The 15247-nt window shown below is 34.9% G+C and overlaps 1 protein-coding gene across 3 annotated transcripts; it reads right to left on the bottom strand.

The window, feature by feature from the left end:
* Positions 1–224: 224 nt before the first annotated feature.
* LOC104117602 (dipeptidyl-peptidase 5-like) lies at positions 225–13674 on the bottom strand. Of its 3 annotated transcripts, XR_011411807.1 has the most exons (19): positions 13285–13672; positions 11780–11967; positions 11300–11404; positions 11146–11217; positions 10455–10602; positions 9827–9909; positions 7304–7359; positions 5031–5167; positions 4730–4820; positions 4562–4627; positions 4215–4437; positions 4001–4102; positions 3604–3689; positions 3398–3520; positions 3021–3090; positions 2829–2920; positions 2194–2298; positions 1673–2111; positions 225–614 (listed from the first exon to the last, which is right to left on the bottom strand). XR_011411807.1 is itself a non-coding variant. In XM_009628673.4 (18 exons), exons 1-18 carry the CDS (start codon positions 13593–13595, stop codon positions 1998–2000), a joined length of 2172 nt encoding a protein of 723 aa, XP_009626968.1. In that variant the 5' UTR covers positions 13596–13672; the 3' UTR covers positions 1597–1997. The 3 variants fall into 3 exon arrangements, 2 of the variants coding, with proteins under 2 accessions (XP_009626968.1, XP_070044016.1); XM_009628673.4 differs by lacking the exon at positions 225–614 and having other exon boundaries at positions 1597–2111; XM_070187915.1 differs by lacking the exons at positions 225–614; positions 1673–2111; positions 3021–3090 and having other exon boundaries at positions 2271–2298; positions 13285–13674.
* Between the last annotated feature and the right edge of the window lie 1573 nt (positions 13675–15247).

Raw genomic sequence — 15247 nt, 5'->3', positions numbered from 1 at the left:
TGCATAAAGAATAACAAAATTACATTTTATAAGAGTTGCTATTACCAAACAAATTTCCAATTATTAAATTAATATATTAATATTTAAGTTAACTAATTACTAATTTACTTTGTACAACAAGACTCTACGATCCAAGGGAGCAAAATCGAATTGAACCAAGCTTTGCCGGAGGCAGACCGAGCCAAGATTTGACTTCAAGCTGATTTGAATTTTGACAAAGTGAATCAAGTCAAACCAAGCCCAACTCTTGTTAAATCCAAGCCTATAGGCCATTGAGTTGTTTAAGTATTCATTCTCAAGTAGTCTTTGAATATGCAAGACATCATCTCTAATAGTAATTCATAAGTGTGCTATATGTGTTGTCTAAATAGCGTGGCAATGCCACAGATATGCAGGCAGCATCACAAGTGCCAAAGGGGTCCCTCTCCGAAACCAAAAACTAAACTGTGACTTGTATCTTCCACACAACTCTTTCCTCGTCTGGACATGCTCCTTTACGCCATTGTTGCTATCTTGTTTTTAGGCAGTCACCAAGCATTTAAACATGCCAATACGCAATAACATGACTTCTTCGATTTGTTGCGGTGCATCTGGCCAAACCTTTTTTTCATGCACTTGTGATATTTTAAAATAAGTTATTATACATGTGTGAAGCAAAAGATGCAATTAGTTCCTACTTTCCTTTCCCCGGTTACTCCAACATTATTCTAACTAGAAAAGAAAATTTAAAACGACAATAAGTATCAATAATAATAATAATAATAATGTGAACGATGAAGTGTGCAAAAAGGTTAGTACATATAGAAACGCAATCGCCAGAGAGAAAGAAGTAAAAGATAAAACGCAAACTTCAATTTTTCCTTGAGAAGTAAGAAGTAGGAATTATCATCTAGGACCAGGATCAATTCAAAATTCGATGGTTCTTCATCAAACATAAATTTTCCAAGGAAAAGGTCCAAACTGCCACAATACTATCCTAGTTGTCAGCAAATTGTGTACTTGCTCCAGCGTGAATTGGTTCCGGACTGTACGTCCAAATTCTTCTAGAAAAAGGTTATATGATTCAGAATTACTCTCAGGCTGGAATTCTACGAGACAAACACAGACCTTTTCCGACTTACAAGATATAAAAAGGAAAATTTATTTCTTTGTTGAACAACTACTGTTTCTTTCCAGCTCTTCAGGCAGAGACAAACATTGAAAATCATCTGAACCATCAAATTGCAAATGTACGCATTTAACTTTTTTTCAGGCTTTCAAAATCATAGTCAAAGAAAAGCCTCTCAAAAAAATGAAGTAGAATTACCTTTTAGACCAAAGCTGAACAATAAATTCAGAAACCTCTTTTTCCTTGCCTTAGTACTACAAAAAACGTATGAACTGGCTTCTCATCCCTTATTGTTCCACTTACGATCCGTCTTCCATATTATCCACTCGACTAGAAATGCAGAAACGTGAGTTACTTTTTTAAAAGTCTCAGACTAGTTGTTATCAAATCTTTCGTTAAGAATTTCACAGCTGTTATAAGAACCCGATCACTAAGAAACTTATCCACATTTTATGTTGTGTACAATTTTTTATAGGAGGCTTCTGGGATTAGGCTTCTAACCAATTCAATAAGATTTCTCATTTCACGTGGTATCAAAGCTAAAGAGAGAAGAAGAAGACTCACTCAGAAAAGAGAAAATACATCCAGCAATCCACAGCCAAACCCATAGGGTGGGTGGGGTGGGTCACAATTCTTCTCCCTGAAGGCTTACTGCCACATTAAGCAATCTGTCAAGAGCAAACTCCAAGTGTTCTGTGCGCTTGACGATGTTCTAGTTTCTTTGATCAGCAAATCTTGATGATGTTATTAAACAAAAATGTTTCCCTAAAAGTATAACCTATAATTAAATCAAACGGCTGCTTCTCTCTCTCCGTCATCAACTTTTTCCTTAGTTATGGCAATTGTATTGAACAACTCTATGGTACAGACCATTCAGGAGTCGTATACCTCAATCAAAATTATCAATTTTGACAGGAGTAATTTCATCTGCTACTTCAAAATGTCCCACTAAACGCGCAAAGAACACCATTTGTTGTTCAAGGGTGAATTTAATATTTTCAGCCTGCATATGACGAAAGAAATCAGCTAAATTCCTCCAAGGCGGACAGACAAATATATCCCCAAGTCTGGAAAATGATGCATACCCTACGGAAACCATGCTGTTCTCCTTCATATTCAACAAGTGCAACAGGCAACCCTTTCTCCTTCAATGCCTGGTAGATTTTGCGTGCTTGATCAGGGGAAACGACCTGCAACAGGAGCTAAAAACTTAATTCTACCAACAAGCAACAGTCATTACAAACAGAGGTGATTGCTTGATTACTCTCCTTCCCATCATCATGTTGTTTAAAGAAGAGGCAATACTTTTTAGCTGTTTTAAAGATGCAACTATACTAGCCAAATATCCAACACTTATGATGGACAAGGCAAAAAAACCATGCACCAGAGTTCGGTGCAAGCTCCATTTATCAAGTGAATGCTATTGCATCAAAACAATTTTTCCGGATACATGCTTACTTAGTCTCAATGAACATGAATAAAAGGTTTAAGCACGTACTCTTTCTGACATGTTTACTAGACCAACTCCATGCATAAAATACAGAAGTATATCCAAAGAAAGCGTAAATATGAGAGAGCGAGTTCGCCCACGACTAAAGGAGGATTGTCAAATATATGGGGAACAGAAAATTGGGGGGAAAGATTTATGTAGATAATTCTTCAATAAAAAAATGACACAGACAGGAGAATTATGACATTAAAAGGGGAAAGCTGTGCTTGCCTTGTCCTCCAGTCCTTGAAATAAAATAATGGGACTGGAAAAGCGATTTACGAAATTGATTGGCGACCTCTCAAAATATGCCTTCTCATCCCCTGCAATGATTAAAAAAGGCTCAACACATATAGATCAACATAGATCAGGGGAAAGACTTTAAGCAAATGTATTGTCAACATTTATCGATTTGGTTATTACCAACTAGATTGTCAATATAGTGAGATTCGAACTTGTGAGTTTCTGCTCTCAGCAATTGCAGATCACCAATCTGATTAACAAAAGATGAGGGCATAAAGCACTGAAACTAAAAAAATGGATTTGATACTTGAGGAGCTTTGAGTTATACAAGTAGACATATGAACCAAACTGATGCCTGATCCGTGTGTCTAATTAATCAATCACATGCTTTTCCACACAAAGATCATCATCTAAGATAACAGAATACCACATAAAGGCACTAACCTTAACTTAAAGTATCATATTTTTATGATCAGTTTAAGGTTGCAAGTGCAAGAGCACACAAGATATGTGAATACAATATTACTTATCAAAAACAAACTTTTTGATTCACTCACACCATACAAGGAAGCTCCAGCCTTGAAAACATCTTTAAATGCTAGTGCAGCTAATGTTGTATAACCACCAGCTGAACTCCCTGTAATACAAAGTCTTTCACCGTCAACCCTTCCACTGTCAACCTGAACGAACAAACTAATTTACCATGACTTACAAAATCTATAGCAGCATTAAAGGAATATAAGAGAATTAGTACTGATGTTACCAAAAACTTGGTACAATTGCAACAGTCGTTGACATCCACAATTCCCCATTTTCCCAACAGTCTCTCTCGATATTCTCTGCCATAACCTTCATATGAGCCAAAGACAAGAGAATATTAACCGACTTAATAGTAGCTAACTAGTCTACCACTTTGTTCTACTCCATCCTGATCCTTTGGCCGCTTTCTCTGCTTTTTCTACCAATATAAAGTACTGAATTCTTTTATTTCGTATATTTTCCTTTATACATATCTATAAAGTTCTGATTATCAGTCAATAAAAGCAGGAAACGATGTTCCCTCAAAAAGTTGAAACTCTCAAAATAGTCCCCTACTCAAGAAACAGTATAGAAAGAATAGCAAGACAAAGATGGAAGGAGTCAAAGGGCCATTGGAGTACCAGTGCTTCCACCATAATTCACATCCACATATGCCCAACCACGACTGGTCCAATATTGAACACTAAGATTTAAGCATCCCCGTGCTTCAGCTGTAGGACCTCCTGTATCATCGTAAAATAAACATTCACATCTCATACAGAAACCAACTAATCTCAGTTTTTTAACAAAGATAAGCTATCGAGCATAAGCAGTTCTAATGAGGGGAAAAATAACCATGACTTCGCATGAGCAATGGAGGTTTTTCTCCGTGACTGGCTTGATAGTTGGGGTTTGTCGGTGGATAAAAGTATGCATATGCACTTTGACCCGGGATATCTGTTGGGAACTTCATCAACTCCGGCCAACTGTAGTACGACGTATACATCTCACTAATAGATGATGACGACCACATAATCTTGAAATCAATTACTTTTGTTCTCTGATCATCCAAAGTAATCTGCAAAAATAACAGAAAAAATGCTAAAGGAATGATCTGGAACAGATATTTAAATACTGTTTTTAAAATTTCAAGCAACCAGAAGGTCTGTCTAAATTTTGAGTAGAAGATTGGAGGGCAGAACCTTAGCTATTGACGATGGATGAACAGCAGATGATCCTTCCACATACAAGCTATGAACCCCAGAAGTCTGTTTAGGTTGATAAGGGTATTTATCAAGACCAGCGCAAGAGTAAAAACCCATAAAGGATATTAAATGCAGCAACTACATCTTATGCTAGTAAGATCTTACAATGTTGTTTATATCTGTGAAAGGAATGTCAAGCACTGATATTTTGCCCTGGGTAACATCCAGAACTCCGAGATATGACTTCCCATTCTCCCTGCACATATTTTTTCTAACTAGATAAGATAAACTACATCAATTTTCCTCCAGAACAGTTCTCTTTCCCTGAGTCAGGAGAAAGGGGGAAGCGAGACACCATATAAAGAACTCCTTTGTCACCAAAGCAATCAGCATAAAAGCATTATAAGTTTCAAATATCATGATACACAACAAAAATTTAAAATAGCAAACTACTTATCAGCTTGACCTGTAACTGCAGGCAATTAAAGTATTTTGGCTGTGGTACTCAAGAAAGTCATAAGACTTCATCCCAAATATCCATAAGGGTCTTGTAAACTCAGCATCGAGGGAGTAAACTGGTAACACCTCGTTATAAGATTCTACCTGTCAAAAAAATAAAACAGGCCAATCAAGTCTACTGTCTCAAGTACAAGCACAAGCTCGACGCCAAAGACAGTAACAAGAAAGTGTCACAGATAATTTCATTGTTTTTCCACATAAATGGTGAATCTTTGATACGTATTCCAGAGCCAATATCCAGCACCATAAAATAACATGAAAATTGACAGGCAAGCTGTGCAGGTATTGAAATAAGCAAAGATTGTGTTTCTTTTTCACTTTCACTCTGTATTGCATCACTTTGGATTAACCTTTTGGCATATGGGGTCCCTAAAGTGGGATTAAGATTAGCATGGAAAGGGTAAGGTGATTTCTCTCTCATTTTTATCATGCAAAAAGCCATGTACAAGTAACATGCTTTACATTTTCCATCTAAATTGGTGGTTCAAAGGAGGAATTGAAAGTGACACATTTATGTGGAGATTAAGGTAATTTCTGTTAAAAGCTAAATGATAAGGACTAAGGTAGAGTTGGTGGACAATTTAGAAATCATATCTTTTATATTCTTAAAACTGCAGAATCTAGTTAAATGAAAAAGCTTAAACCTGAAAACATCAGAGTTTTAACCATTTCAATGTTTTATTAATGCGACTTCACAACTTCTCTAACAAGAATGTGGTTAATAAAGGGCCAGACTGAAGGTTCCCTACAGTTTGTAATGCCATGGAATTCAATGCGAGAATGCAACATCTGCCAAGTATCCACAACTTTAACAAGTCAAAAACACTAGGGTCAGATGGAAGTAAAGAGAAAAAGTAAACATGTTTAGGCTTAGAACTCAAAGAAGATGAGATCATTATTAAGAAAGTGTTTAAGCAGCTAGTTCCAATCATACCCCAGAAAAGAAGTTCAAGTTCAGCCACTAGACAAGACAGAAGATAGATATAAGAAGTTCACCTTGAGACATTAGGCACAACAGAAGATGTATATATATACTATATTAAAAGCACGACGGCCCTTAGCGAAATATCGTTCGCCTTTTTTACCCTTCTAAAATAGAGTTTACGCTAGACAATATAGTCATTTAAATTATTTTCTTAATACTTAGGAATAGACATTTATTTATTTTCCTAATATTTAGGACTAAACTTGTATATTTATTAGGAAAACTATTTTTTTTAGGACACAAGGGATAACCTATTTTAAGTGTGTTCTCGCTAGGATTCCTATGCAAACTTCCAATCCCTACTATCCTATAGCGTGAAACTTTTCCCTCCATAAACCCTAAAAAGTCTTCTAAAACATCACGACATAGCATAAATAATCTTAATTCTTAAAAAAAAAAAAATCCCACATGTTAGATAGACATAATTAACTTCATAATTATGAGCAGTTTCTTCCTCTAGATACTAACAAATCCAAATATATCATGAACCCTAAACAACGAGCATTTTTTTTTGTTAAAATAAATGTTCACAAAGAATAAAAATAAATGTTGATGTTCTAGAAAATAATTCTATCTAAAAACTTATCAAAAAATTAAATATAACAAAAAAACATAAATATTTAACACATCTAACAACCTAAAAGTTTGTAGAATGAGTTATATACAGTTAATTGTCACATAATTAAAGTTGATCGAAATATTAACTTTTATACCTATTAAAAATTAAATTATTTCTTCAAAAATAAGTCTACATTTAATTTTTTTACATATTTGTATTGAAGAATTTGCCTAATATTTAGAACTTTAAAATCAACAAAAATTTAACTGAAATTAGACTGATAATTTTGAATGGAATTTGATTTAAGGTCTATATCCGCACAAAAAACGTTTTGAAATGAAATGTGATCACATTATAATATGTTTATTCATTGTAAGTATACACATAAGTTTAATCTTTTTAAAAAAAAATAATATCATAAGTTACTCAAAGTCAATTATCGGTAATTTTCTACCGTAGTAGTGAGCCGGCGACATAAAAAAAGATATAGATTTGGGATCAACATATATATTTTTAGAAAGTTATACATTTTATTTTTATTTTTATTATGTGATTTATAAATATTATTTACTTATTGACATGGGGAACACGCGCGTACCCTAAGACTAGTATAATAAATATACAACAGATGGCAAAATATTTAATCAGTATGACATCACATGAGATGAGGACTTACCCATTTGTAGATATTCCAAAACCCACTTTTCCTGTCAGTTACAAAGAATAGTTCTCCTGCACCCCAAGCATAGCAAAGCAATGCAAGGAACATGTTAAGAAACCAGTCTTAGCATATTGTAAGCCTAGAGTTAATCATGAAACAACATATAAAACAATCCAAATCACATCGTAGGAATCATAATCTTACAGTTGAATACTACGGCATATTGAACTCGGTATTATCAGAGTACATCTATTTTAAACTAGGAACCCCTTCAAAGGAGCAATAATTTGCATCACCAAACATTTCAACATCTTTCTAGCATTTGATATAAGTTGTAAACTACATATCTTTGAGAAAGTGAAATTTCAAAATGATATCTCTGTGGTGTGGCCTGCTGAAACCAAATAAATTTAAAATCTCTGTTAATAAAGTAGTAAAATCGATACAAGATATTAAAAAGCATTTTAAAAAGAAGAAAAATAGTTAAGAAACAACATATTTATCGACATTTAGGCATGCATAAACATATCGACTCGTGAGAGTTGAGAGCCAAAATAGTTGGTGGAGTAAAAGTTGAAAAGGAAAAACAATCCTTATAGAGAAATTGAGGTTGAAGCATATATCAGATAATCATGCATAGATCTCTCATTTTTAATAGAACTGATTTTTATTAGAACTGATTTATAATATTTCTCAATCGAGACTAATTCTGGAAACAGAAAAGGATAATTTAAGGTTTATATAATGCATATGTTGGCAATTTATTCACTAAAGATTGAAAAGGAAAAACAAACAATAGATAACAATTTTTTGCACGATCTACATCATTGTTTTTATCAGGTAAGGTAACATAGAAGATCTATATCATATTTCATATATCTATCTATAATTACTCAAAGTTGACAGAAACCACCAAGTATTTAGAATCTCATAATTTTTTTTAGATAAATTTAGAATCTCATATTTCCTTACACAATTTCTGGTGAATATGAGATAACAGGATGAGAAGTTGGGCAGAAAAGAGGTTGGCTAATTAGGCCTCCAGAATTTACTGCTTTACTGCTGTATGGCTTTTAGGAAAGCCCCCTCTTCTATTATTGAGATACTTCAACGTGAAATTGAGCAAAATATAGGATTTCTGGGCATACTTTGGCTTATGCTCAGCCGAAGTATGAAGCAGTTCGAGTAAGCAAACACTAAGAGGTCGTTTGGTACGCGGACTAAATTATCCCCGGATTATAGTCCTGGGATTATATCTCTAGACTAATTTATCCCACCTGAGAGGTGGGAACAAGTTTGATGGGATAAGGTGGGATAAGATGAGATATCCAGGATCAAGTCTGGGACTAAGCTTATACCATGTTTGGTTGACGGTATAATTTTATCCCAAAATTATACCGAGATAAATTTATACCATCAACCAAACATGGTATAAATTTAGTACCATACTTTATCTCATCTTATCCCACCTTATCCCGCGTACCAAACGACCGCTAAGGCTTTTGAAAAATGTTCAGCATTAGGAAAAATAAAGCCTTTCAACATTGTGAGAAGTGGCGGAGAGCAGCAATAGAGGAGGTGAAAGAAACTGAGTAAAGAAAAGTTGGGAACTATATTTTACTGGGAAAACAGGAGAAATTGTTCCAACTCAGTGGAGTCGTCTACTTTGTTCTCTCAAGCTAAAATACAAGCTTATTTAAATACTCCCTCTGTTTCAAAAAGATTGGCACAATTTCCATATTAATCTGTTTCAATAAGATTAGCACCTTTCAACATTTCCTTAATAAGAAGCATTTATAGCCACACAAGTGATGTGACAGGTTTCAGACCACAAGTTTCAAAAGCTTTACAGCCACACAAATGCTACGGCTTATTTAAGACCACATATCTCAAAAGTCTTCTCTTCTTATTAAAGTTTGTGCCAAGTCAAACGAATACAATCTTTTTGAAACAGAGGGAGTACTTGTTTAAAGCAAAAGAACATGGCTCAATTATCAAACTGCTGAAGCTTTTTGCAGGCGAATAAGAAATACTAAAGAATACTAGCTCTAACTGTAAATCGATCAACAGTACACACCATTTTTTCTACAACCTTTCTTGGATAAATGAGATGAAGAATTAGTTAAAAGCTAATAACATTTCCAAAATTGTACAAAATGAAGAGTCATTCCTTTGTTTGTTGAAGAAGAACTTTAGTTAGTCCAAATTGCAGAGTGTACATAAACAGGAACATCCCCAAATTGGTTGGATCGCTTTGTTATAAGTTATGCTTCAGTGTCCAAGACTTGCCCCAACTTCTCCAATGCTTCAGTGTCCAGGACTTGCCCCAGTCTCTCCCACAACAAAAGGCTTGACCCTCCAAGCCCCATTTTCAGATATAAAGGACTCAAATTCCAATTTATGTTACCAAAGGCCAATAATAGTCACTCAAGCACAGGAACTGATTTCTAATATTTCTCTATCGAGACTAATCTGGAAACATAAAAGGATAAAGTAAAAATTATACTATGCATATGCTGGCAATTTCTTCAAGCATACCTTGAGAAGACCATCGGGGTTCAGTTGGAGACTCCACAAGAATAGGATCACCGCCAGCAACACAAATGCGTTTCTGCACATCCCTAGGGGAAAGTCGAAGAAAAGCAGTGATGTTCCTCATATACCAGCACTCATTTTTTGTTAGTTTGGCAAATGGTTCGCATAGAAGGAAGTTGTCTCGAAAGATCCACAAATCATTGGCATTAATGCAGACTTAGCAAAAAATAAAGCCCAATGGAAGAGAAAAATCCATATAGGTGATACCTACTAGTTGCGAACAAGTTTTAGACTTGGTAAAAAATTTCCACTATTATTATTATATTTTTTTTCACTTGCACTTTTATTTTATTTTGGTAATGATGATGATATGAGTTGAGCTAAATGAAAGGATTCATATCGCTGACCTCAACTTGTTTGGGACTGAGGCATAGTTGTTTTGTTGTATTTGGCAAATGGTGATAAATTATACAGGCATGAACAGGATGTCATCTCAAGGTGAATGTGTCTCCTTGTTGGTAGGAGTGGAAGTGTGTCTTATGGTTGTGCAGGTATATCTGTGTTTGTGTGTATGTGTGCATGTATATGCACGTGTATATGAGAAAGAGCAAGAGATTTATTAGGGGCATACCCATTGTTTGATATATAGCCAACCCAAAGCTCTGATCTGTCCCATGGCATATTTGGGTGACCCCATTCAATCCATGCCATACGTTCCCCTTTGGGGTCGATTCGAGGAGAAGCATAGAAGTCATTGCCCCCAACTAATAGCCTTGGTTCTGCATTTATGTGCCAGACAAGCGGAAATATATTAAGTGGGCGTTTGGACATAAGAATTGTAAAATTCCAAAAAAAAAGTGAAATGTTTTTCAAGTAAAATGGTATTTGAAAATTAGAGTTGTGTTTGGACATAAATATAATTTTGGGTTGTTTTTGAATTTTTGTGAGTGACTGAGTGAAAATTTTGAAAAAAAGCTTTTTGTAGCTTTTCAAAATTTCGAAAAATTCCAAAATTCATCTTCAAGTGAAAATTGAAAATTTTATGGCCAAACAATAATTTTAAAAAACAACGAAAATTTTTCGAAAAAAATGAAAAAATGCTTATGTCCAAACGGGCTCTAAGATTATCTATTCCATTCACATGTACAGTTCAACAAATCTGGCCCAGGGTAGGGAAGGGGCCATATGAAAACATTGAAATATCCCTTCACAGTGTATAAACATTCTTTGGCCTTTTCTAGCTCGCCTTCACACAGAAAACAATCTAAGCAAGGGCAAATTTAAATTGAATCATGATAAACTGACACCGACAAAATTCTCACCTTGAGCGTTGTTATTGCTCAGATTGACAGATACAATTGTGGTAATCGCATTAATACCACTTTCACGTTGATCTACAGAAGGAGCAAAGATTTGGATAAAATTATTTAGAGAATCAAGCAAAGTTTAAAAGGATAAAGAATATTGAGAACCAACCTTCTCTCACTGTGACATAACGGTTAAATCGAGAGTCAAACACTCCATCAGCATAGCATACACTTTGTCCACCATAATCTGGAGTGAGTGGCAATGGAGCAGAATCTAGTACCAAAATAACAGGGATCAAATTAAAGAGAAACATCCAAGAGAATAGTGATAGTGAATATGATGAACTATATGCTAAAATGAAAAAGCTTCAAATTTTCAAAATTAATACGAACCAACTTACTACCTGTGAGAGTTTCTTTTTCTTCCTTTTTTTGTGGTTATCTAAATTTAATAATCACCATTAAAATGGACAGATATAATAGGTGAAATTTGTAAACAAGCCGTCAATAATCAAACGAAATATGCACATAAACATAATTGTATCTCCATTGAAGCTTATGTTAAATATAATATAAAATGGTAAGAATTGGAAACAATCGTATTCAACTGCATTTGATGACATAGAAAACAAAGGAAAACAGCAAAGACCTGTGGACGAAATGGACTGTATATAAAGTCTCTGATCCTTGTAATTAGAGAAGATTAAAGAGTCTCCTGATATATAAAAATCACCACCACCATACTCCTGAGCCAACGTCCTCACAGCAAAATCCGTAGGCGTTAAATCTACGGGGTCTTCCCCTGGTTTCCCTGGTTCCTTCACAATAACCGCTCGTCTGAATCATAACAATGAAAAACTCAAAATTCACACAGAACCCACAAGAAAAATGTCACAAACTTTATGGTTTTGGGGTTTAGACACAAAGACAAAACATGAGTTTCATATGCAAATTATGATCACAGAACAATCAAAATATCGAACTTTACATAAACACAAGAAAATATCACAATCTTTACGGGTTTTGGGTTTAAATATGATGACAGTAAAGTAAACATAAGTTTCAAATGCAACTTATGAGAGCATAAGACTAAGGTTTCAAACTCTACATAAAATCCCTCAAGAAAATATCACAAGCTCTATGTTTTTGGATTTAAGCGCGAAGACAATAAACATGAATTTCATATGCAAATCAAGAATGCATAATAATAAAAAATTCAAACTTGACATTAAAACTCAAGAGAAAGTTTCATAATCTATTTGGTTTGAACATAAAGACAGTAAACATGAGTTTCATATGCAATTTTCTTTTGGTTTAACCATCCGATATCTGGAACCCACTAGTCCGATTAATTCGGATTCGCGCCACATAGACCCAATAAAGGGGAAGGCTCCCCACCATTGATTTCTTCTTTCCCAGGCTCGAACCTGAGAGCTCTGGTAAGGATGAAGGGATCTCCTCTATCTCAACCCACCCCTTTGTGTTGTTAGTGTGGAACATCATATGCAATTATGAGTGCATACAATCAGAAATCAAACTTTACATAAAAATCCTCAAAAAATATAATTTATGAATATCACAAATCATCATGGGCTTTGGGGTTTAAACACTAAACAGTAAACATGAGTTTCATATGCAAACTAAGAATGCATAAGATATCAACATGCAAACCACATAAAAGAACACAAGAAAGTTTAGGGTTCTTGGGTTGAAAGTTTAAACGAGAAGACACTAAACATAAGTTTGACTTTCAGATTATGAATGCCTTAGAATGTAAATTCATAAACTCGACAACCCACAAGAAAATATCACATTAATTATTGGTTTTTTGGGATTTAAACATGAGTCAGTATGAAAGTTATGAATGCCCAAGAAAAAAAATTCAAACTTTACAAGAAAATATCACAATCTTTTTATGGGGTATAAACACGAATACGCAAACATGAGTTCCATATTCAAATTTTGAACTCACAAAAAGCAAAAACTCTGCCTGAGGTGAATTTAAATGGAGAAATATGGTCAACGACCACGACACCAACTTGTTTGGAGTTATTGTTATTGTAATAATTAAACAATCAAACTTTATTGTAATAATTAAACAATCAAACTTCACATAAAACCCACAGTCAAACGAAAATTGAGTACGATATATACCCGGACTCTGTAGGGCGTGATTCTAGCCAGAAAAGATGACCAACTGAATCGACTGCAAAGCCACCGAAGCGTTTGCTGGAGCCAGAGACGATGTCAGCAGTGATGGGTGACTTCCAAGAGCCATAGGGTGCCGTGAGATTGTTCTCAGTCGAAGGTTGGTTTTGCGGTGGCGGTGAGTTGGGTTTAAAGGAAGACATTCTGGTGACTAGTTTTCTGGTACGCGTAATGTGAATCAAAGGAGAAGAAGAAAATGAGGGTGGTGAGCAGAGACCATAGTGACGAGTCACAGTGGCGATGGCTGAAAGTGCCATTCAGTATTTAGTGAATTCCCTTTGGCAAACGGCCCAACCCAGATAGATGTACATCTCATCCAACCCACCCACAACTAGACGGTGACCAAATACACAAACATCTCTTATTTGATTGTTATTATAATATAAAAACTACACAAAAATATTTTTCATGTTGTAACAACTAAATTTCGCTACTAAAAAATAATAATAGATAAGAAATATAGCGACAAATATTATATCCGATTTTAAAGATGGGGTTACAATCTCTAAAATATCTCAAATTTAAAGAGACGTAGTCCTCTGATTCTTCTCCTCACGAATGATGGTTCAAGAGCTTGAGAACTTGATCTTGAACTTGACGGATTTCGAATTTTTTAGTATGTCACAACCAATTTGAAAGTCGTCACGAATCAGAATTTGGTGTTGGGTTATCACGAACAAAAGATTTGTAGATATGGATGGAGTTTCTTTAGCCTTTCCTTCTGCTTACTTGATTGTCCTTCTAGCCTTCTCATGTGACCCCTTTATATAGGTGTGGGGGTGGAGTAGCCTCCAAGAAAACCCTATTGGGTCATTAGGCTTGAGGCACATGGGCCGACCTATTTGATAGAAGACCAACTAATGGGCTAGCCCAATGGTATATTGGACCTTTATTTAAATCAATTTAATTGGATTTAAATAATTTACCCAATTATATTAGCCCATGATATTTATTTGGACTAATATATATTTAATTTATGATAAAATTCAAATTTCTTATGAATTTAAATTTAGTAAAATTTTAATTGTCTACAAATGCCCTCTATTTCAAGGTTTGTCGGGGTGTAAGCTTGCTGAAATGAGAGGCGAGACTTGAAGTATACCAGTAAAAGATAACATTATTTTCTTTCTCATGTGGATTGGAGAACTTCTCCCTTTTTCCCGGACAGATCTTCTGAATCATTATTTAAATACTAGACTTGAATAACATTAATCAAGCTAACACGAATTACTTAGGAAGAGGTACATGAATTCGTAGTATACTTGAAGTTCTTGAGCGTGCCTCGTACGGAAAAAAAAAGAAAAGAAGAGTTAAACTCATGTTCCATGCCATACATAAGTAACTTGCTGCACGCACCCATTTCTTTTGCAAGGAGTTGCATTCGCCCTTTAACTGGATCTTGTAATAATCAAATGTAAAGACCAAGCAACTTAAACCCAACTCACGTGAATTGCTCGGAGTCTGCAATCTTGGGTAGCTTAATAGTTCCATTTTGAGTGCAAGAAAGTTGGTCTCCCCTTTTTTCATTTATGAAAATTACTCCCTTAATTAAATGGCTTACTTCACATTACTAAGTCAAAATCCATACCATATAGGACAAAGTCAAAACTTTCAAATTTGGTAGGAGTTCTCAATTTCTCATTTCGTAGGCAAACCTAATTTTCCTTGATTCATACAAACTCCCACACGTGATGCCTTTTGGTTCCTTTTCAGCTTAGTGGCTATCCAAAATATTTTTTACCATAAAAGACTTCTAGTCAATCAGGAATTGACTATTGCTTAGAAGTAAAATTCTTATATGACAAGGGAAACTCCGCCTAGAAAAACTATAAATTGAGGTGTTCCTCAAGAAGTTTCTCATCACAGCTTTGACCTCTTCTTTGGTGTGAATCCAAAGGCTCCTTGGATT

This window comes from Nicotiana tomentosiformis, chromosome 11 (assembly GCF_000390325.3).
Source record: "Nicotiana tomentosiformis chromosome 11, ASM39032v3, whole genome shotgun sequence".
NCBI classification, from domain to species: domain Eukaryota; kingdom Viridiplantae; phylum Streptophyta; class Magnoliopsida; order Solanales; family Solanaceae; genus Nicotiana; species Nicotiana tomentosiformis.
The sequence above is the reverse complement of the archived record's forward strand: the minus strand, read 5'-3'. Positions and strand labels throughout refer to the sequence as shown.

What these genes read in the sequence shown, in the direction of transcription:
- LOC104117602 (XM_009628673.4), bottom strand. Translation starts at nt 13,595, where the DNA reads ATGGCACTTTCAGCCATCGCCACTGTGACTCGTCACTATGGTCTCTGC. An exon ending in TTTGGAATATCTACAAATGG is followed by an intron (nt 5,168 to 7,303) that starts GTAAGTCCTCAT and finishes TTTTTTTGACAG; the next exon opens with GTAGAATCTTATAACGAGGT. An exon ending in ATTGCTCATGCGAAGTCATG is followed by an intron (nt 4,103 to 4,214) that starts GTTATTTTTCCC and finishes ACGATGATACAG; the next exon opens with GAGGTCCTACAGCTGAAGCA.